Genomic DNA, 25,498 nt, shown 5'->3' with positions numbered 1-25,498 from the left:
GATGGCCTGCCACGACGCCACCGAGGCCGGTAACTTACAATATAACCAGCAAATATTAGGCATTAAGCCTAGTCTACACCCCCAATAACATTTTTTTTTTGTTTAACACCATATTGATCAATTAATCATCGGCTATCGGATGTATTTTGTAATTCTGACAAAAAGTCATCACAGGAAATCCGCAATATTTTTCTATTAGTAGCAAGGGATCTTTTATATGCACAATCCCACAGACAGGATAGCACATACCACGACCTTTGATTTATCAGTCGTGGTGCACTGGTTGGAACGAGAAATAGCCCAATGGGCCACCAACAGGGATCCATCTCAGACCGACCGTGCATAAAGCCAACGCTTTACCACTGGGAAACGTCCTGCCCACCCCCCCCCACCCCACCCCCCTCAAGAACAATTATTAATGACAGTGCCAACAGACCAGCCCTGTGTTTACATTATCAGTTAATGCCATCTTTATTTAATCTCTGCTTTCTTACACACCAGTTGGAGGAACAAAAAGAAAGAAAGAAATGTTTTATTTAACAACGCACTCAACGCATTTTATTTACGGTTATATGGCGTCAAACATATTGTTAAGGACCACAGAATTTGAGAGGAAACCCGCTTTCACCACTTCATGGGCTTCTCTTTCCGATTAGCAGCAAGGGATCTTTTATTTGCGCTTCTCACAGGCAGGATAGCACAAACCATGGCCTTTGTTGAACCACTTATGGATCACTGGTCGGTGCAAGTGGTTTACACCCATCTATTGAGCCTTGCGGAGCACTCACTCAGGGTTTAGAGTCGGTATCTGGATTAAAAATCTTGCCTAACCACGACGCCGAGGATGGTCAGTTGGAGGAACACGTCAGATATCTAGTATCACATAACCATCTCACTAATGAGATATCAATTGGACATCAGATTGGCTGCTTCGCGGTGATGACACGGTCTGACGGCCAGTATGCAGTAGTGCTACATTCAAGAAAATTGGGTTTGAATGTATGGTCCCACTGGTTATCAAACGTGTACCATGCTTGTAACATGTATACTTAAAACAAGAATTCTGTGCAATTAAGTTTCTCCCATCATATATTTCTTTTATGTTGCCGACAGTTGCATGCAGATATTCATCTCAATACACTTAAAATTAAAACAATAAACTAAGTTTCATAAACGCAGGACTTAAAAAAAAAAAAGGTGACTAATGGAGCTAAATATGAGACATTTTCATCGAACTAAATGCAAAAGTTGACACCATTGTTGCCAGAAAGGTTAAGGACAGACAAGTATGGCTGAAATGACAAGAATGAGCAAGTTTTAGTCACTTATGTCAATTTTCCTGGCTTTAAAAATCTTATCCAATTGGCTTTGGAGTAATGGTTCAGGCTGTGAATGATATTCTGTCCACATTATCATGTGTAACTAGTCTGCATTCAGCCAGTGCACTATACTAGTCAACGTGCTTCAAGTTAAACTATATTTAACCACACCAAGAAATCAGGTTTTCAAATGTTAGCGTTGCTTGCTGTCCGTATCACAATTAACATCGTGGAAAGCAAATCTTATAATGGAAGAAGTAAGGAAATGTTTTAATGACACACTCAACACATTTCATTTACGGTTATATGGTGTCAGACATAGGGTTAAGAACCACACAAATATAGAGAGGAAACCCGCTGTTGCCACTTCATGGGCTACTCTTCAATTAGCAGCAAGGTATCTTTTATATGCACCATCCCACAGACAGGATAGTGCATACCATGGCCTTTGTTACACCAGTTGTGAAGCACTGGCTCCTAATAACGGAAACTAGCATAAAATATGACAAACAAAACTGTGTAGTGTTAATTACTTTTTCAGTTTATTTAAACAAGTACAAAATTAATAAAGGTGTCATGTTATTTATTAAACATCATTCTTATCGCAAAGTATTTAAAGTGTGAATAACACCAACCAGCAGCATCACATTTTTTCCACAGTATTTTGTTATTTTAAAGTTTGACCACTGAATGCAAATCTATTAAAACTGAAAAATGTAAGAAAACCTTGAAAACTGAACAGATTCAAACTTGTCTATAAATACAGGTCTCTTGATTTAGAATTAGTAGAGGAGCAATCCATTACTATTCTGATAATTCCATGCGAGAAATTTAAAATGAATAGTTCCAGAAAGAAATGAAAAAAAAACAGAAGGAAGATATATATTGTTAATAAAGAAAAATTATTAAACTGATGAGAACCTTTGGAGAAACAACTTTTTTTATTTATATATTGTAATCACTGTTAATTTTAAGAAATATTAACCAAAAAATGTTTTAAATGACAAATAACAGAAATATTATTGAAGCAGTTCAATAGATTAAAGCACATACCCTATCATAAAAGGGAACATTTCCCCCCTCAGACATTATAGATTTTTTAATAAGATCTTTTCTACTCAAATTACTAACATAAAAACTGAACCAATTATAAATCAACATTAAATTGGTTTTCCATTATTCAATCTTTTAAATCAATTTTAAAATGTATTTTCACAAAATTTTGTGAAAACACATTTTAAATTTTTGAAAGAACTTATGTAAACATTAAATGAGAGCTCAGCTCCGTAGTCTCACGACTTGACTGAAGCCACCCAATGATCTACTCAAAACCGTTGTAAAATAAAACCCTGAAATGTCCATTTTCTCCAAACACATTTACACAGTATATGTACAGATTCTTAGCACTTTTCACTTTCTTTTTATCTCAAGTTAACATATTATACACCGCTCAAATGACCAACTACTCAAAGTAATTTGTATGTCAAAAAAATAACCATCCAACTGACTGCCCAGCACCAATATATGAAAAACAAAAAGGTTACAGCTTAAGATATAGGTTTTATCATGCAAAAATAAGGGTGAAAACCATGGTTCTTTTCCAAATGATACTAGAACATATCTTAAGATACTAGTCACAAAGTACATTTCATAAACATATTTTATTACATTCAATACTTATTGTTTTACATTGTTGAAATTAAATTAGCTGATAATGAGTAACAAAGTCTATAAACATCAGCTTTTCCTTCACATCATTGTTCATCTAAGTAACTGTAACAAATATTAACAATAAACAGTGTTGTGCGCTTTCATACATACAATCAACTATTGACAAAAGCATTAAATGCAAAAGTGAGGTTTTGTCATGTGACAACAGTAATTTCAATTGTTTTCATCTAGCACCACATTTCAGTGAACACACAGTGGTATGGCAGTGAGAAGATAATTGCATAGATACAAATTCGAATCCATGTCCACACAAACTGGATACCCAAGTTAAGCACATACACACACATACATACAAAAATATACTTGAAAACTGAAGCAATTAATTTTAGGGGATAACAGTTTCATCTACCTTATGCACTTAAGGTGATCCTAGTGCTAGGATCGCTTTGTAAATGGGGCCTTGTATTACAAGTTCAACTGTTACTATTAATTATTAACCCCCTCCACCGAAAAAAGAAGAGGATAAAAACACCAACCTAACACCTAAAATGCTGCTTATTGCAAAACAATATTGTATTAAGTGGCTAATCTGAGAGATAATGGGGGTTTTCTTATTGTTATCAATACTCATTCATTGCTAGCGTACATACCGTTGATGAAATTATGATTGGTTCGTATGATTTAATCATTCTCAGTATTAGTTTTTGTCTTTATACAGTCAAACACTCTGGGTATCTGTTTCCAGTTTTTGAGCATTCAATATTACAATTCACCATACATGACATCATACCTGGAACACATCAACTTTTGACTTCAATAATGAACATGCCATTTTACAGTATTCTTTAATCGTATTAAAAAATATAGAATATATATGCATTATTTTCCAATAGCATGTGTTTACTCCCATGTTTCATGGGTAAATAAAATACCAAAAAAACCCTCATTGTAATAGAAGATGTCAGTTGAGAAGACAAAAATCAGGAATGATGTTTGTGTGGAACAAACTAGAGAAGAGCACTAAGTGTGTTATTTCGAGTATTCTGCTGAAGTAACACCACCATGTTGGGTTTTCCTGCGGAATGATTCGTAAGCACTATGATTGACTTCATCACAATAAATGCAGGACGAGCGAAATCACAACTAATCTTCTTCATCACTGGCCGCATCAAACATCTGAAAAAAAGTGAACAACATTCAGTTAAATAAAAATATTAAAACAATATTTCTACAATATAATATTACAAGAAAGAAAACACTATGGGCTCTTTACATGATCATAGCAACACACAAGCCAATGACCGTTCAAACTGTATACGTATGTGACAAAAACAGCCAAATTAAATGCAGACTTTAGACAAGGAATACAATCAGAATCTGTGAAAATCACATCAAACATAAGGCACAAATTGAAAGTTGTCAAAGTGAAGATCGGTTCTTTGCTGCACCATATCGCTGTTGTTAAAATATCCCTTTTATATTTATATAACGGTAAACATTTACTGTGGCCGCTTAATACAGGTATTTTAGCAATTTGGGATCCGATTTAAGTGGCCAATGGCCGCGCTAGACAGGTGACCGCTTATTACAGGTGCATTTATATTATAAATCATTTAGGAAGAAAAAGTGGCCGCTTAAGGCAGGTGACCGCTGATTACAGGCTTGACCACACACACACACACACACACACACATAGAACACACACACACACACACACACACACACACAGATATACACATACACACAGATACACACACGCACACAATCCATAGTGATCACATACACAGACACACTCATGTATGGAGAAACATAAATGGAATCTACTCAATCTATTTGCATAGAAAGTGACTGACCAATTACGTTATGTATTACATATACGTATATGCATATAGATTATGGACAAATGGAAATTGCGTTCAATGGAATGTTACAAGCTGTTATCAAAGCTAAAATTCTGGTGATCCTATGTTTTCAACTTCTAAAGATTTTAATTCAACAGTTCACCACATAATCCCTTGGTGGTTTCGGGTCAAGATTTAAAGTTAAAACAACAAGCAACCAGAATATGCGTTTTAAAACTACTGGACACCGTTGTACACCATCGACTGACATGCAAATGGAATTTTTATACTTTTGGGCATATTTCGTCATTTGTTGTTGACAATGAGCTAGACTATTGAAATATGATTATTATGAAACATAAAACTGCATGGGTGACACCGTATAACATTCCATTACCCCTGATATGATATTTAAGCCCTTTTTAAGATTATGGGCTGAATTTACAAAGCCTGTTTACAACTTACATGCATGTAGCTACACACTCCCATCAATCGAATGTGGTGCAATTGTTTATGAAGAGGGGGAAGATATTGTGAATATATTGAATGATTATTTTATTACTCAAGCTAGAGTTGAAAATCCGGATAAAGATGTACCAGATAAATATAAAGCCATTAATAAATTGAGTGATATTTCAATAAAAGAAGAGTCAAATGATATATTGAAGTCATTAGATGTAAGAAAAGCTAACGGTCCAGATATGATTGGTAATAGAATTATTAAAATGTTCGGAAAACATTTAATCAAACCACTTACAAAATTGTTTAACATGTCTTTAATGTATTCCATTTTTCCTGATGTTTAGAAACAATGGTTTATAATTCCAATCCACAAGAAAGGCAGCATTCACTTGTGTAATAGTTACAGACCAGTGGCTCTCACCAGTTGTTTATCAAAAATATTCGAAACGTGCGTCTTAAAATATGTATCCAATTTCTTCTTGGACAACACAATATAATATCTAATTTGCAATCTGGATTTAGGTCTGGTGATTGTACATTGTATCAATTGACTGATCTTTATAATTTTATTTTACAAACATTGGATGAGGGCAAAGAAGTCAAAGCGGTATTCTATGATATTAGTAAGGCTTTCGATCGTGTGTGACATAAAGGATTATTATATAAATTACAGACTAAGGGAATTAGTGGAAGACTTTTACTGTGGTTTGAAAATTACTTAGGAAAACAAATGCAGAAGACTGTGATCAGTGGGTTTAAATCTGATAATAAGCCTATTTTGGCAGGAGTGCCTCAGGGATCAGTGCTAGGGCCACTTTTATTTCTAGTTTATATAAATGATATAGTGGAGAATATTGAGAGTGATATTAAATTATTTGCAGACGACACTTCTTTCTATGCCAGTTTTAGATGGTTATCAAGTGGGGTGTCGTACAATAAATTCAGATCTTAGTTTGTTATTAAGCTGGGCAGAGAAGTGGCAGGTTAAATTTTCACCAGAAAAAACAGAATCAATCACATTTTCTAGAAAGATCCACACACAGATCCAACCAGATATATTCTTAGGGGATTCAAAAATAACTGATGTAAACAATCATAAACATCTTGGTCTTACATTCCAAATGGACGGCCAGTGGCATTGCTACATAGAACAGCTTGTTTATAAAGTTAGCCCAATGATAAATTGTCTCGTAGTTTAAAGTATCGTCTAAAAAGGAAAACACTGGAAACATTATATAAATCTGTTATTTTGCCAGTGTTTGACTACTTGGGATAATTGTATAGAAGCCCAAGCAAATATATTAGAAACACTTCAGTTGGACGCCCTCCTTACAATATGTGGTGCTGTTAGGGGAACAAGCCATGAACAAATTTATAGCGAAACTGGATTCAGTCCTTTACACCAACATAGTGTATTTCATAAAATATGTATCTTTTATAAAATGGTTAACGGCATAACTCCACAGTATTTATCATCGTTGGTACCCAACAGTTTCTGAAAATCACTCAGTCCGTAATGCTGACCAATTGCAATATATTCAAGCTAGAACAGAATTATACAGGAAATCGTTTTTACCCTTAGTAGTTCGTGAGTGGAATAATATTGATGAAAATATAAGACAAATAGAATCTTTTTGAAAATTTAAAAATTGTATATCCCCGCTGATAAATGGGTTAACTAAGACATTTTTAGAATTCGGATCACGCTTAAATAAAATAATTCATTGTAGACTTCGTTTAGAATGCAGTGACCTCAATGCTCCTAGATATACAAGACATATTTATGATAATTCCATTTGTAGTTGTGGGCACCCATATGAAGATACATTACATTTGTACAACAATGTATTTTTATAATGGTGGTTTTGATCTCCATACAGTGCTATATGGTAATAATGATTACCCTCTGGACCTTAATTTACGAATAGCAGAATCTATTCATAACTTTTTCGAATTGTCAAACGCTTCACGTTTTAACTTTTTAAAACCATTTATCCTATATCACATTGTCACTTGGAAGTTTGGCTGCTGTACTGTGGGCAGTGGGCGAGAATCACTGATGTAAGTTAACCTTAGGAAATCTGGTATATTTATGTACGTGGGTATGTGTACGCATGGACAAGTATATTAATTTAATGGTCTTTTAAGACTTGTTTTTATGTTTGAGTGCAAATTATGTAATTGTTTCTAATTCTCTGAAGAACATATCAACTGATATATGTGTAGATTATAAATTGTATGTAACAAAGTATGCGTGGATAGGCATTAAAGGGACACGCCCTAGTTGTTAACCATTACGCCATTGTTTTTCGCTATTAAACCCATTTTTTCACAAATAAAATTGCACTTTACTTACCGTTTATTATTTAGAATATACATTTCCATTCATCTGAAGTGTTTTTTGGTAATCCTGGTGTTTGTAATACCACAAAATGGATTTTTCGTATTTCTAATCTATTTTTAGAGGGGATATTCCCATTTCAATGTCACAGACGTTGGTATACCACGTGACCGTTATCATTTTGGTTCGGTTCGTTTTCTCGTGCACGGTTCGCGCAATCAACATCCGATTTGTTGTCGTTTGCTTGTTGTTCATTTGTGAGATTTTTCTTCACAGTTTGTGAACATTTTCAGTAACAATAAAGTTCAGACAAGTAAGTATCTCAATACAAAATGTTACAAACCCTTAAAACCAATAATTTTGCTAAGTCATACGATATCTGGAGAGGGGATACAACCAGGACAGAACAGTTGGAACATGTCCAGGAGAGGTGAAAGGAACGCACCCCAAGTCTGTGCGCACTCTGTGAAATTTGTTGTGACGTAGGCATTGTTGTGCTTCGAGCGACATCTACCGGTGACATCAGAATACTAACTTTCAAAATTATTTCAAGCAATTGGGACATGGGGATTCCCATGGTATTTATCGATATAAAACCTGCTTTTTCACTCCATTTGATAAAAATGTGATCTAAGTGTGTTACAGATTTGTAGATTAACCAAATTATAATTTATTTTCGCTGGATGGAACTAGGGCGTGCGGCTTTAATATAGGCCAATGGCCTGTTTGCCAATCCATTTCTTTTGTGAAATAAATATTGTTTAAACAATGTAGCTACACACGTTTACAATGCTTAAATACCTGCATTTAAAAAAAAACAGGCTTCGTTAATTTAGCCCTATATTTCTAGCAATATAGTATATTCCAAGCTTTGATCAATATATTATGTAGTTATTTGGGGGTTTTTTGTTTGGGGTTTTTTAACTTCACATTTTAAAGACATTTTAATCATTCTAATGACAAAATGAGTTGCTAGTAGTTTACAACAGAACTGATGATGAAGTATGATGTGTACGAAAAATGTACAAAAACTGGCTACAACAACAGAATATAACGAACTATCGTACCCCAAGTAGATTTTTCGGTTCAATGTTGTTCTTAGCTTCGTCGTCTGTGAAGATAATCTGACTCGGAGAGTGATCGGTCAGACTATCGATACTGCTGTCAAGTATGGGTTCCGGACTACATTTTCTACTAAAATCAAACAAATTAAATTCATATAGTTAAAACCTGCAATGCAATTAAAAGGTCATACACAGCTGATTAACACACGTTTGAATATCTATGACGACACAAAATCCAAGACAAAAAAAAGAAGAGGTTGACACATCCTTGTCACTGATAATAATTTATAGAACTAAAAATACTTTTGTAATCTTGATGACCTTCATATACAACAACAATGTTAAACAGCCCCACAGTAACCTGATGCGATGAGAAACCAATATTACGGCAGGTAAAAACCTATTACTTACAGGTTGATTCCTGGTAGAACGGGCGACGAACTCATGGGAAGTGGCAAATTTGGTGGCCGTTTTCTTATAATAGGAGTCGTGAAGGCTCGTCTTGGTGGAGGTTTGCTGAAAATAAAACCTTCATGTCAACCACAGGGCTTTAACGTAGCGGCAGCAATTACCGTCGGTGAAATATAAACTGCTGTCGGTCAGGGGCATCACCCAAGGCACTTTTGTGCCACTGGATACAAATTACTGCCATCAGTAAAGCTCCTCACTGACGGCAAAATATATAAACATGTATGAACATTATTTGCCAGTATTTAACACGGGCGTTTGGGTCCTGGTTGGAGTTAACGGTTGTTTAGTTAGTACCATAGTGGCACTCGATGTTTGAGCCGTGAAACCAAATCCAAGTGTTAGAAGCAGGGCCTCTTGCTGCTGCCTATTGGTCGTAGTGTTAGAAGCAGGGCCTCTTGCTGCCGCCTATTGGTCGTAGTGTTAGAAGCAGGGCCTCTTGCTACCGCCTATTGGTCGTAGTGTTAGAAGCAGGGCCTCTTGCTACCGCCTATTGGTCGTAGTGTTAGAAGCAGTGCCTCTTGCTACCGCCTATTGGTCGTAGTGTTAGAAGCAGGGCCTCTTGCTACTGCCTGACACCAGTCATTGTTACATCCAACATCTAGACCTAGTTATCAATCTTTCTAGTAAAATCTGAACGGATCCATGCAGTTTGTACTCCACTGTCACACATTTAAAACTCCAGTCTTTGTTGAATCCACACTTAAACATTATGACAAGTCATCAGAGGCCAGTTAAAACAAATTGTTACTGGACATTACCAAAGTTCACTAGCCTCAATAAATTGCTTCAAGCATTTTCATTATTGAATGTAATTTATATTGAAAAGATACATTTTACTAAAAGTAAGTCGCCCAGTGACCAATCTTTGTAAAAGTCTGTTGTCGTGTCTGATTATGGCACCTGCCAATTTTCAACCTTGCAGTACTATTTTACTGCTGTTTTATAAAAATCTAATTTTTACAGACAAATCAACTTAGTTCACTTATGCAAAATAATGGAACTACTAGTTAACTGCATTCACCATTGTTATGAGATGGATTTGGATATACCAGTATACTTACAATGGTATGGCAAAATCGTCAGAAGACGAGGACGTATCCAGTGGAACTCCAACAGAATTATTTGTGATACTGACATCATCGTCAAAGCAATCATCTGGTAGGGAAACAAAAGTTAAAATAATAAAAATACAATTATATTTTAACTGATATGCCCACCTAATCCCTATATACTGCAGGGGTTCACGAATTTTATAAAATTCACTTGCCATAGGGCTAGTTGATTTGATAACTCACTGGTCATGGTGAAAAATTCATGTTTAATCAACTTGTCAATTTACACAACAGATAGGTTCATTGGGCATACTTTATGGTTTGCATAGAAAAATATATGTAAATAATTTTCATCAGTTTCGAATAAAGTTACCTATTAAAATTTTTAAATAATTGTTTCCATTAAAACGACCTAAGTTATGAGTAATTGTTCAGTGTAGGTACTTTGTTAATTTATCTATTTCATGATATTGTGTTCCTAAATTGTTGTTTTTTTGTGTGTTTTTTGCAATTTATGTGATATTTTATAAATTAAATTAATAACTTACATATTTAAAGTTTTACAAATGTAAATGGTGACATGCAACCTTTAAAACTAATAAAAGACTGGATATCGTTTTGCATATTATGCTTTCACTGTACTACTATTAGTATTACTACTATTAGTTTTGTTTACACTTTACAACTTGAATAAAGTTACATCGGTAGGTATACTGATGTCATGAATGGGTAAAAAATTACTGGTGGCCAACTATTTGTTAGTGAAATATTGAATGTGACAGCAAATCGAAAGAGGTGACTTGTAGATTGCAGTCTTGTAGATTTGTGGGTTTTTTTTACCACTTTTTGGATTGTTACTTATAATTACATTTGAAACATACTAATAATAACACTAAAAGTTCATATTTCATATGACGTTGGTTCTTTTTTTTTAACGTTCAATGAAAAATGAACAAAATTGCAGTGCTACGGCTGGACCAATGGGACGACGTTAAATCGTAACGAATGTAGCTGAAATTTAATTATTTACATCTGATGCAACTTTGTGAAGATGTCATTTGAGTGCAAGTTTTACTGACAATACATGAAGTGACAAGACTACCATCAGAAATACTGTGATCCCCGGAGGTTGTGGAGTGACTGGTGTCGCTAGGCAGACACATGCGAGAAACACTTCGTCTTTTCCAGCACGTCACCGGATACAGGAATACAGCCAAGATGAGGGTGATAAAGTGCACTATAGACCATAACGTTGATCGGACCTGAGATATCTGTCAAATAAAACAATACATATTAATGTTACTGTCCAGTGTAGTAAACCCAGACAAGACGAGGGTGAGAAAGTGCACTATAGACCATAACGTTGATCGGACACGAGATATCTGTCAAATAAAACAATACATATCAATGTTACTGTCCAGTGTAGTAAACCCAGACAAGACGAGGGTGAGAAAGTGCACTATAGACCATAACGTTGATCGGACACGAGATATCTGTCAAATAAAACAATACATATCAATGTTACTGTCCAGTGTAGTAAACCCAGACAAGATGAGGGTGAGAAAGTGCACTATAGACCATAACGTTGATCGGACACGAGATATCTGTCAAATAAAACAATACATATCAATGTTACTGTCCAGTGTAGTAAACCCAAACAAGATGAGGGTGAGAAAGTGCACTATAGACCATAACGTTGATCGGACACGACATATCTGTCAAATAAAACAATACATATCAATGTTACTGTCCAGTGTAGTAAACCCAGACAAGATAATTGAGAAAGTGCACTATAGACCATAACGTTGATCACACACGAGATATCTGTCAAATAAAACTATACATATCAATGTTACTACCCAGTGTAGTAAACCCAGACAAGATGAGGGTGAGAAAGTGCACTATAGACCATAACGTTGATTGGACACGAGATATCTGTCAAATAAAACAATACATATCAATGTTACTGTCCAGTGTAGTAAACCCAGACAAGATGAGGGTGAGAAAGTGCACTATAGACCATAACGTTGATCGGACACGAGATATCTGTCAAATAAAACAATACATATCAATGTTAGTCCAGTGTAGTAAACCCAGACAAGATGAGGGTGAGAAAGTGCACTATAGACCATAACGTTGATCGGACACGAGATATCTGTCAAATAAAACAATACATATCAATGTTACTGTCCAGTGTAGTAAACCCATACAAGATGAGGGTGAGAAAGTGCACTATAGACCATAACGTTGATCGGACACGACATATCTGTCAAATAAAACAATACATATCAATGTTACTGTCCAGTGTAGTAAACCCAGACAAGATAATTGAGAAAGTGCACTATAGACCATAACGTTGATCACACACGAGATATCTGTCAAATAAAACAATACATATCAATGTTACTACCCAGTGTAGTAAACCCAGACAAGATGAGGGTGAGAAAGTGCACTATAGACCATAACGTTGATTGGACACGAGATATCTGTCAAATAAAACAATATATATCAATGTTACTGTCCAGTGTAGTAAACCCAGACAAGATGAGGGTGAGAAAGTGCACTATAGACCATAACGTTGATCAGACACGAGATATCTGTCAAATAAAACAATACATATCAATGTTAGTCCAGTGTAGTAAACCCAGACAAGATGAGGGTGAGAAAGTGCACTATAGACCATAACGTTGATCGGACACGAGATATCTGTCAAATAAAACAATACATATCAAATTCAATGTTAGTCCAGTGTAGTAAACCCAGACAAGATGAGGGTGAGAAAGTGCACTATAGACCATAACGTTGATCGGACACGAGATATCTGTCAAATAAAACAATACATATCAAATTCAATGTTAGTCCAGTGTAGTAAACCCAGACAAGATGAGGGTGAGAAAGTGCACTATAGACCATAACGTTGATCGGACACGAGATATCTGTCAAATAAAACAATACATATCAATGTTACTGTCCAGTGTAGTAAACCTAGACAAGATGAGGGTGAGAAAGTGCACTATAGACCATAACGTTGATCAGACACGAGATATCTGTCAAATAAAACAATACATATCAATGTTAGTCCAGTGTAGTAAACCCAGACAAGATGAGGGTGAGAAAGTGCACTATAGACCATAACGTTGATCGGACACGAGATATCTGTCAAATAAAACAATACATATCAATGTTACTGTCCAGTGTAGTAAACCCAGACAAGATGAGGGTGAGAAAGTGCACTATAGACCATAACGTTGATCGGACCTGAGATATCTGTCAAATAACACAATACATATCAATGTTACTGTCCAGTGTAGTAAACCCAGACAAGATGAGGGTGAGAAAGTGCACTATAGACCATAACGTTGATCGGACACGAGATATCTGTCAAATAAAACAATACATATCAATGTTACTGTTCAGTGTAGTAAACCCAGCCAAGATGAGGGTGAGAAAGTGCACTATAGAGTGAAATATGCTCCTCTAGTTAAAAAGTTTGTTTTGTTTAACGACACCACCAGAGCATATTAATTTATTAATCATCGGCTATTGGATGTTAAACTTTTGGTATTTTTTTTACTTGTTGTCCTAGACAAAAACTTGCTACATTTTTACCATTTGCAGCAATGTATCTTTTATATACACCCCTTACAGGATGGCACATACCACAGCCTTTGATATACCAGTCGTGGTGCACTGTTTGGGGGTCTCTGCAAGAGTAAGAAAACTTCCAAATCAATACAGCAATACTGATGGTAACCTTTAAACTGTGTGGTGCACTGTAACCCGATCACTGTAACTCCGTTATCTCAGACACACGTTTTTGTGAAGTATTATCCTCCATCAGTTCAGTTTTCACTTTGACCCTTATTTCACGAAACCACACTTAAAAATTTTAACTTTGCCATTTTAATGATTGACAAAAATCTCAGTATTCAGCACGATGTAACTCTGTACAGTTTTATACACTCACAGCATTCTTGATCATGTATTCACGCACTCTTCGTTTCCAGACTTTGCGCACACACGGAAACGCCATCAGCTGGTCGACAGTCGGTCGGCTTCTTGGGTCTGGGTCCATCATTTGCTGAATTACGTACTTTAAGTCAAATGACTTTTCTACAAATTATAAGTACAATGATATAAAATGATATAAGCTATCATTAAAATGTCAAGTATTTGGCAATACATGTATCTTAACCTTTAATATTACTCAACAGTGTAATGGAGAAAAAATTAATAAAGCAAATTAATTCTGAAAGTTTAATACATTTATAAAATGTAAGTGTCAAAAACAGTGTTACAGGAATTTTTCCCACTTATTCTCACTAACAAATTTTCAACACCATTAAACAATAAATGCATATATTCACAAAGATATTCACAACTATAGATAAATCTTTCGGTTTTATTCACAAAGAACATTAAGTGCCTCGTCTTGCTAAAGGGGCATTCTCATTATGTGATTAGTTGCAGACTTGATGGCCTTACAAAAATCGGAACGTATAAGACTAAAATTGTTCCCAATTAGGTTTTCCCATAGTACGATTAAATCGCATGCGACAAGTCATAATGAGAATGCCCCTTAAACGTAATATTTATGTTGACTAAATTATAACACTTGGTCTCCTTTACTACTACAAGGTAGAAATGTTAGTTTTTGTTCGTGAAATGGATACCTGGGCCCATATTTTCGAAGCCATTTTAGCGCTACGAAATCGTAAAACCGCTGTAGGTTGTGATGTCACTACAGCACACGCCATAGTGACGTCATAACTTACGATGATTTTACGATTTCGCAGGCTAAGATGGCTTCGAAAATATGGGCCCAGGTTATGAAAGACGTACTTCTGAGAAATTCCTCTGGTATTTGACCCCTACGGAGGATGTGCCACCCTTCGCCACCGCGCGGCAGGTCAAGGTCACTGGCCAGTTCCAAAATAGTCATCCCCAAACTGAAATTTAAACAAGGTACATCATTAAACTAGGGAACGGTGCACAATACTCCTGCTTAAAATACAATGTTCAAGTTTACATTCATAAATGACATCAAATATGAAATTACTTTTTAAAGTCTTTATTGTAAGGAGCCATAGTTCAAAATGAGAGTTGTTAACCTAAACTAATATTCAGCATGCTATTTCATGGATGTGCACAGCAAAACTAATATATGCATTTCAATTTACTCTTGCAATATTTAAAAAAACAAAAATAAAATAAAATTATTGATATGTATACACTCAACAGATTTATGCACAGAATACAACTTGTAGCCAGTTGCACGCAGTTGAAAAAGATAGGGGAAAATAGACGGAGGGAGTACAAAATCTCCCATACCTGAATATATCGGCCGGTTTGCCAAACTTTCCTTGCATCAACTCTGGAGCAAGGTATTTCGGATCTCCTTCCTGGGCTTCAGACAGATCACTGGACTTCGACAAGTCCAACACAAGACCGAAATCTCCAAGTTTACAGACCCCATCGATAGACACGAAGATGTTGTCGGGCTTGATGTCCATGTGTACCAGATTATGGTCATGAAGGTGCTTCACGGCCTAAAGTAAACAATTATCATTATCATAAAACTCAAACGAAATGATGTATATTTTTCTATAATATTGTGGAAAAAGAATTTGTTTGAACCGAGTCAATTTTACATCTGAATGAAACAATCCAATGATTGTTACTATTTGAAACAGAATTGCAGTCCTCAAAATTAGACTATCTTGTGACAACAATTTGGTACAAAAAATAAAGTAATATCAGATGATAATAAATATGCCATTGCAAATACATTTTTGGCTTCATGAATTTTTAGGGCTGAAAATGTGATTTCAAAGGATCTGATAAATCAAAATTTAGTTTAGATAACAATTTAATTTATTCCTTTAAAATAGAACCATCTATTATTTAGAATATAGGAGATGATAAATAAAACAGCTTAAACTAAAACATCAAAATATAATTTTGATAAATTTCTGAGGAAGCAATAAAATCAATAGAAGACATTTGTTCAGGTTCACGTGGTAGTTAAATCACCCGCACTCCAGTGTAATGTGATGTACAATGACTTACCATTAACAAATCCACCAGATAGTTCCACAGAGTCGATTCAGAGAAATCATGGTAACTATACGCCAGGTCACACAAACTGAAAATAAAACATTCCACATTTAAAGCTTTGACTTACACATGCTATCACAACCATCGCAATGCTGACACATATTACTGAGAAAAAGCCTTCGACTGAGGTGTGTAATGGCAGTTCTGGAGTTTAACTTATAATAATTGGCTACTTTCGGTGTACATTAGCATGCACAAGTATTTTTATTCTGAATGCCACCTACTGGCATAATTCATAAAATGGTCATGAAAGTCACACAACTTTAACAACACCTCTAGAGCACATTGTTTTATTAATCATCAGTTATTGGATGTTAAACATGGAAATTGGTCATAAAATTCTGAATATAATTGTGCAATCTCCATTAACATCAGCTTTTTATATTTTAAAAACCACATTCTTTTGTTTTCAAAGACTCACACAAACCCTTTTTCTGAAATATGATTGAAACTATACAGGTTTAGGACTGTACACACCATGACTGGCATAGTTCAGTTTGAATATAAAGGTGTTGTCGTTCCTCCCATGCTTTATACAGCCGCACACAATTTGGATGACGAGGTAAAATTTCATTCTTTGCCACTTCTTCCAGTTTACGTCTCCTAAAAATAAACAAAATATGATCAATAATTATATTTAACACTAATGGTTCAATATGAAAATACAATAATAAAACAAGTTGAACACATTACTCAGAACCCCACCCCAACAAACTGACATTTTCCTTTGAAGAAAAAAGAAGAAAATGAGTTATCCATAGTAGTAAAAGTATTCTTAGATTTAAAATCACATCAATGCTTGCAAAATAATGGAAGAAAATAACTGTCGCAAAATCATATGGTCAAGAAACCAAAGTTCCTCTTTATCTCCTGTGATGTTTGTTTTCTAACTACTGCAACAGTATAAATTCAGCCACCTGTCCGACTCTCCACGAAATCTTTCCTGTGATTTTTTAACTGCATATAGCTGGCCATCTTCCCGGCTGCGAACTTTGAAAACCTTAAAATACAATAAAAATTTGCATTTATTTACCCAATAATATGGTGGGTTTTTTTGTTTTAAGAACTGCAACATAAATTTTCTGAAACATTAATTACTAGTTGCTAATTTTCAAAATGACAGCAAATGTTGCTAATTAATTAATTAATCAATTTTAAAAACAAAATATTCTCCGAAATCAATAGCCTAATTAAACTTTCAGGTAGCCAAACACACAGAATGGCGGTTGATCTAATAGGATCACATTTTTGATGAGCTTTTTGGCACATTTATGATGAAATATATTAACCACATTTTATCACACACATAGCTACAATACAAAAATTGCTCATTTGACCTCTAGGTCATCGTACAATGTGGCTGAAATAATAGATATAATAGCTTTCCCCCATATTTTTTATGGTCTGCAGGATAAAGATAACAACTAGTTAATGATGTTGGATATCTGCTTTATCCTGTTCAGGCCGAATGAGAAATTCCGCTCGGCAGAATTTCCCATTTTTACCATCACAGGATAAAACCGATATCCGATGTCATTAACTAGTTACTGTCTATTTAATTTTAACTGACAATTGACCAACAACAGCTTAAACCCTGATACATGTACGAGCTGTGCATTGTTAATAAACGATCATCAGACTAAAGCTCACCTCGCCGAATGATCCTGCTCCAAGTTTACTGATCACCTCAAAACACTGATTGAAGTACAGGTCTCGACTTTGCTCATTGTATCGCTTGCTCAAAAAGGCTTTTCAAAATTTAAGGAAAGCTCAAATGTTTTGTTATAGGACACTGGATACAGTACTTACATACATACATGTACATGCATGCTAAAATGTTCCAACTAGTACATCCTGAACACCAGTAAATTTGTGTTAATATGTGCATATAGTTATATGTGGAACTGCTTGGATCCGATTAGTTACTTAATGCCTTTATTTCTGGTTATATATTGTTACCACTAGAAGTAGAAACAGCATGTTTTGACAAAATGGAGTTCCGTAAACTTTAATTTGATCATGTTTTATGACATTCTAACTAAATGAAGGATACAGTTTTCCGAGCTCCTGAAAGACACCACTTGAGCTCTCTGTATTGGCCGATGTGGGAAAATTCTACTGACAGGAGGAGCACTCTTTACAGGTGGCCGGGGTGGTGCCGAGTCTCGCGGTGTTCCTCTTTGCTGCAAAAACAAACACACAAAAATCAGATATAGGTAAAATAATGTCCCCCAAAAAGCAGTAATACATGTCGTAACAAATTAAACACTTCCAATATATATATATATATATACAGTATTGGCCAACAAGCATACCGTATACGCAAATATGTTCATGAATAAAAAAATTACATTTTGCATTAATAGAAACCATGTTAGAGATGTTTACTTCACCCAAGAATTTTTTTTTAGACTTGTATTTTTGGATACATGTACATATTAAAGAGTGTGATGGACGTGACATCATTTGGACACATGAAACTTTTTTTGCAAGTTCAACCTATAAACTCTGCCCTCCTATAACTTCTATTTTATATCCCAACAATTATTTTGTTATGTCACTATGTTGTTTTACAATAACATGCAGAGAAAATAAATAGACAGTTGATATAATTTAATAATCAATTATTAATCAATAAAGGTACTGTGAAAGACGTGACATTTTGTCAAGAATCAAAGTTACCTCATAAAATGATAGAAATCTTGATACAAAACATGATGACATATATTCTGATTAAACTTTATAATGTACAAAAAATCATAACTATACATTATACTAGTAGAATATCTCCTACAGTGTAAAGACAGTCTGGTTGAAATTTATTATTCAGACCTAATTTTCTGAAAAAGCCATGCTATAAAGTAAAATTAAAATGAGCAGAAATCACATATTTCCTGTAGTCAATCCATGCACATTGAAATGAAAAACTGTAAATGAAATCACCCACTTTTACAATGAATAATGTGACTAAAAAACAGTTGTACAGAGGATCGTAATACATTGATGCATTTGGTGTCAATGTAACATAAATTTGTACAATAAAGCCTTTTTGATGACTAAATAACATACTATTATTAAAGATATTTTCTAGTTTGGAATATTAAACATACACAGTGTTTGTACAAATTGTAGTAGCCCAAACCATATTATTATTTTATCTTCAAATAATTTTGTATACACAAATATATATTATGATGTAAAATAACTAAATAGTAATTGATACTTGTAAACATTAGCACATGAGTGCAAGCATACTGGAATTCTAAACAAGAGCTCTGATATAGTCAGTTTACTTCTTACAATGACTGCAAATTCAAGACAGTCCCTTTAAATACCTGAACATCAATAATTTTCTCGAATTTGCTGATACTATAGTAACAAATATTTTATACATTAATCACTTCCTTTGAAAAAAAAGTGGGGATCCTGTCAGGTTTCTTCCTGTAGTGTGTGCACATATCAGTGATTAATATGTGAAAATATATGTTATTAGCAAACTTGAAAAGGACTGATGTAAAGGTATTGAACATTAGTCATACATTAGCGTTCGAGATTTAAAATTTTGGGCAGTATCCCAGTTGGATACTAACATTTCAAAATCTGGTATCCCACCTGAAAATTTAGTATCCGACTTACATGAAATTCATAAATAACATCGCAACAAACTTGGATGACACTGTGAATTACTTAACTTCACCAGTAAATTACGATTTTCACTGTTTCAGCGAAAAATAAAAATGCAGGATTAAAAAGAAACAACAACAATATATGGTATATCGGTGGGATATTGGGCTATTGAAGTTTGGTATCCAAAATTAAATTCTGGTATCCCCGGGATATCGGGATACTGGTAATCTCGAACACTGTACATGTATATATAGTGTGGGAATTCTTACCTAATTAAATTGGCGATTATTCTGTGTTTTCATTACAGAATTGTCAGACCATAAAGAGAAAATCCTATTTACCGTTGGAATGTCAGTCTACATTTAGCTCTCTCTACGTGGGCTACACATACTGATAAATGTTAATTTCAGTTTTCACCTATTTTTAATTAAATTTCTGCCATTCTCCCGGGAATGAATCTGGGTCATTTCAGACACACACACCCGCCCCACCCAGAGTAGTTTTCCCTTTCTCTTAGGTTGTTTCACTCTAGTTTTAATTAACACCAGGGTGTGCACTTTACGGTCGCCCGATCGCGAGTCAAAATAGCATCGGGCATATCGCCCGTGGCCGAAAATTTCCACATATTGTATTATGTATCAAAATGAAAATAATTAATGTTCATAAGAGATCAGAAAGTTATTTTGTATTTATTGTTTTCAACTGGTTTCCTATTAATATCTGCGTAACCAAACCCATACAAGACATAATAGCGACCACTTCCCCAGTATATGGAACAGTCTAAAACCATTCGGAATGCCTTAGCCGGTTTTGATTATGTATACGTATTCGGAAAACCTTGGCCACGTAAATGTATTCGTAGGTTCAATCGGAACACCTTGGCCATGTCCGTCTTTACTTTCCATTTAATTACAATTGGAACAACTCGTCACATTGATTTCAACAACAGCAATCATTGCCTGTGCATGTGCGAATGTTAAATAGAAATGCTGGTCAACTTGCCCGAGTGTTTGGACAACTCGCCCCAAACTTTACTGTCCGTAAGCAATTGTGACAAAATTAAAAATCAATGTCTACAACATTGGTGTCATTTTATTTATTAATATTACAGTGAAACTCCGCTATTAGTATTACCACCGCTTATTAAATAGTTTTATATTGGGGAGATCTTAACATCGGATAAATAATATTCTATTACAATGAACTGTCAACCCTAATTTAACGACGTTTGTGAGTTTGTCCCTTATTTCCTTAAAGGAATGATCAGGCAACTTTTGAACTCCCGACTGGTGTGCATATTCAACAATATTTAATGCACATTACCTTAAAATGTTGGTATATTAATTTTTAAAATGGTAAATATACGAGTTGACTAAACAGTGTCTGGCGAGTTGACCAACCACGTTGGTTTTGCGGCAAGTTGACCTGCTCCAATTAAATAATGATAATTATGCCTTCAACTTGTGTTGTATGTTGATTTCTCCAGTGGATGTTGATCGTTTGTATAGATTGCTGTCAGCGTAGCAATTTTTTTAATTCCTCGTCATACGGTCATAAAAGCACCTTATTCATTCAAAGACCTAACCTTGGTAAAACATTCTGGATGTTTGATTGTGTGGGTCCTGTGACAACATAATAATTAGAATTTAATTACAACAGTTTGTAATAAAACTAAAACAAGTTCTGTTTCCTTCTTTTGTTGTTACTATTGTTTGTATAATATGATAACATGTTTTTAAAGTGCAATTTAAGTAAGTTCATTTGAAAAACGAATTTCGGTCACGGGCCATTCAAAAGTTGTACGGGCGAGTCAAAGTGTAGCTGTGAGTGGCCCGATTGGCCAGTCAAAAAAAAAACCCTGTAACACTATATATGTAGAGGTGAAATGACCTGACTTTTAAGATGGAACAATGTGAACAAATCAGGCCCTAATGTTGCCGGTGAAATGAATGTTTTCTTTGTTGAAAGGTGGCTCAAGTCGCAGAGTTATTAATAGACTAGTAGTGAGAAGTCAAAAGTAATATTTTGGACCGAATATGATTTTTAAAAAATCACACAGCAGACGTCAAGACCCAGACTAGTTTGGTGTCATAGCTCACTTGGCACTGTGTCACTGTATATTAGTCCGTGTTTTTACTTTGGCGCCAGAATGTACTGTGACCCATGTCACATCATTTGCTGTGACCAGTCTAATATTGTTAATCCTTAGCCACATTCATTTGAATGTGGAACATGGTAAAATGTTACAAACTGTACTGATAAATGTTCACTTTGCCTGATTTAATAATAAAAACAATCCTGGGAGTGGGAAGGAACAAGTCACTTCTACTTTTGCGAATGTAGATTAGTACCTGGCAAACTGGTAACAATGCCAAAATTACCGTATGAGAATGGATACTTGGTCACTTCAACTTTTTCAATCTGGACCTGTACGATTTAAAAAATAAATTTAAAAATTCTGGAGCAGTTGAACGGGCATGAGTTCGACCTGTATCGTCAATGTCCCTAACTGCGTTATGCTTCCAACTCCTTTCACTTTGTTTTCTTGTGCACTGTTCATGCAATTAACATCCGATTTGTCTGCTTGCCATTCATTTGTAAGGTTTTTTCTTCACAGGTCTAGAACATTTTCAGTAACAATATACTTCAAACAAGTATCTAAATACAAAACTTTACAAACCCCAAAAACTATTAATTTTACTACGTCATTTTTGTTTATTACTTAAAATTACCTATATTGGGTCCTATATTGACTTGTAGAAATCAACTTAAAATGGAGGAAGATAAATTAACATTCGATGCGTGTGACATGACCTCACATGTGCCAGATGAACAAAGCTAAATCATTTAATTTGTATGATTTTTAAGCCTCCTGATGTTAGAATTGTTTTCAATTATTATATTTGATTTGCAAAAGGTATGCCACATTTTTGTGCTTCTACTGTAGGGAATAGTATTCATAATCCATTTTATAACAATTGTAAATAATTTTCAGTGTATAAATTGTGTTAATTAAGAATCAATTCATTAAAAAAATTACATTTTACAAACTATTCACTGGTGTCAGTATTGACATCAAGTGTTAGCGTTGGGTGTTGGTAAAACGTGGACTGGACCAGAACGCTTGACAAATTGATTTTTTCCTTTTAAAAAAACATTAAACAAACTGTTCGTCAACTGTGCATAGTTAAGAAATATATACTTTTTCATGTAGTGGCCTTAAAAACAGAAAATGATGATCGCAGATGCGGTACGATACTTTTTGCAAATGCATGTGCCTGAACGCAGTTACTAGTACTACTGAGTTAGAAACGTCGCACTCTTTCCTGTTTATCGGAGGATGTTTCACTTTTATTTACTAGAATGGATTTGTTTTACGTCCACATTGTTGATCTTTTATGTTAATTGATTGCAGTCTATTTTGTTTCACGTATCGTAGCTGGAAAATGTGGAATATGATAATATTTCCGTAAATATCATATTCGTGTTTTTGTTGTTAGGTGAACACAGTGAAGTATGTCGATCTCGCCCCGGCTTGCAAGTGAAATCATCAGAAGTGTAAACTACCGATGTATTACATTTTACAACAAGAAAATCAAAACATGACTACTGCACATGTATTTACTTAATGAAGTAAACATTAAACTGCTTGTAACTTGAATATTGTTGAGTTATAATGTACTGGCGACTTCGCTAAACAGACATGCAACACAGAAGTAAATATGGCGATCTCGCCACAGCGTGTCCCAACACAAAAATAGTGGTATAACCCTGTAGTTTTGGCACAAAAAACATGCTGATAATGACAGTAGATATATACTATAATATATGTCTTCTAGCAAGTCTAATATGTATGATAACTTCGCCAAACGATGAAAATAAGTCCTGGCGAACTCGCCCGGGCGAGATTGACACGGGGCGAGATCGCCAGGCTCCAACACAGTTTGGGATGTCGATGGTACCCACTTTCAATGGTTAGGGTTAGTTTTAAGGCAAGGCTTAGTCTTACAGACTTTGATATAGAGGGGTACAGGTCAACTCTTTCCGTTGAAAGTCTGTCCTAAAATGTATATTCCTGGTACAGTGGTACCGTAGGCCTACTATTCATTTCCTTTTTGGCACGAGTTTTATTCATTTCCTTTTTGGCACGAGTTTGACCCGTAACCCCCTAAGCATGGTTAGGATTAGGGTTAGTCTTTAGAGCCTTTGATATACTGGGGTACGGGTCGAACTCTTTTGCTATTTTATTTTTATTTATCAATAAAACAAACCTTTTTTGTGGAAAATGTATCCACATCTTTGAAGAAATGGGGTGTTGGTCGAGGTGTTGATAACGAAGAAGCGTCCATCTTTAGAAATCACGTATTTCCTTTAAACGAGTCACTTGGTAAAAATACCAAGGACATTTTGCTAGATGCATTAAAATGACAGATCAAATCATGTTATCGGAGAACAAAATAAGAAAATGTAAGCTGTAAGTGTAACGCACTTGTCCAACCAAACTGACACTTTGGCGGTCTTTTTGTCTTTTATGTATTGTGCCTTTTGGTTGGTTAATGAAAAATAAATACAACGAGACCTTTTTGCAATTTATAAAGAATTAGTTGCACAAAAAGATGAACTAATGTTTGAGGTAATAATACTAATGTCACCCTGGATTTACACTATATCAACTTCTACGTCAACTAAACAAACAACAAACAACAATTACAAATCAACAAAATGCAATAATGCGATTATCCAATCAAAACCACTGTTACATTTTAGCGGTTTGTACGCAAATTAGATACTATTGCACTATATCCGGGACCTAATACATTCGTGAAATAGGATGCAGTTGAAATGAAATGAACGTTGAAACACAGCGTTTTAAATAAGTAAAGCAGACGTTTGTGTTCGAGTTTAGTGGCCCGTAGAGGTTGTGTGTTTTTTTGTGTGGTTTTTTTACTGCTTTGCTTTTCAAATAATTTTATTTCTCATAATTTGAGGCTAACTGGGACCATGTTTAAAGTGCGTGGTTTTTTTATGATTGGGTGGGTGAGTGCGGTGGTATGCTATTTTATTCACCAAATGTCAACGAGGCAGTGGTTGTACATTGAACTTTTGGAATGTGTTAATAAATAATCTTGCTGTATGACAAACGAGTAGACATCAACTTTCAACAGTCAGTTTTCCCTTTATGTCGAGCAATATACATTCTGTTCCAGCTTCTGGTGTCTACATATCACAACTTCTTAGATACCTCAGGACATGCTCATTGTATGCAGATTTCAAATAACGCCATATCATTCTGGCACAGAGACTCCTGAAGACATTCAGAACGTTTTATGGTAGACATTTGGAAGCTAGATCTACTCAATACGGTGCACCACTGGCCAAAATGATGGCTGATGCTATTCCATATTTTGAACGTTTGCATACGTTTTCATCTCTTTGGTGAAACTCTTTGACATTTATTTTTTCATTGTTTTAGATGTCAAAGTGACATATTTGACAGTTGTGGTGGCAGTACGCATAACGGGTGCCACCGGTA

At 35.0% G+C, this 25,498-nt stretch overlaps 1 protein-coding gene across 2 annotated transcripts; it reads right to left on the bottom strand.

The window, feature by feature from the left end:
- Positions 1–1,839: 1,839 nt before the first annotated feature.
- Positions 1,840–24,678, bottom strand: LOC121380951 (membrane-associated tyrosine- and threonine-specific cdc2-inhibitory kinase-like). 2 transcript variants are annotated; one of them, XM_041509997.1, is made up of 14 exons: positions 24,237–24,678; positions 18,392–18,521; positions 17,989–18,086; positions 17,256–17,338; positions 16,816–16,941; positions 16,291–16,366; positions 15,553–15,770; positions 15,064–15,170; positions 14,189–14,334; positions 11,324–11,492; positions 10,231–10,324; positions 9,110–9,214; positions 8,702–8,825; positions 1,840–4,166 (listed from the first exon to the last, which is right to left on the bottom strand). In XM_041509997.1, exons 1-14 carry the CDS (start codon positions 24,312–24,314, stop codon positions 4,134–4,136), a joined length of 1,587 nt encoding a protein of 528 aa, XP_041365931.1. In that variant the 5' UTR covers positions 24,315–24,678; the 3' UTR covers positions 1,840–4,133. The 2 variants fall into 2 exon arrangements, with proteins under 2 accessions (XP_041365931.1, XP_041365930.1); XM_041509996.1 differs by having other exon boundaries at positions 8,702–8,828; positions 24,237–24,675.
- Between the last annotated feature and the right edge of the window lie 820 nt (positions 24,679–25,498).

Source organism: Gigantopelta aegis, chromosome 9 (assembly GCF_016097555.1).
Source record: "Gigantopelta aegis isolate Gae_Host chromosome 9, Gae_host_genome, whole genome shotgun sequence".
NCBI classification, from domain to species: Eukaryota; Metazoa; Mollusca; class Gastropoda; order Neomphalida; family Peltospiridae; genus Gigantopelta; species Gigantopelta aegis.
Note: the sequence above shows the minus strand (reverse complement) of the source record. Positions and strands in the feature narration are given on the sequence as shown.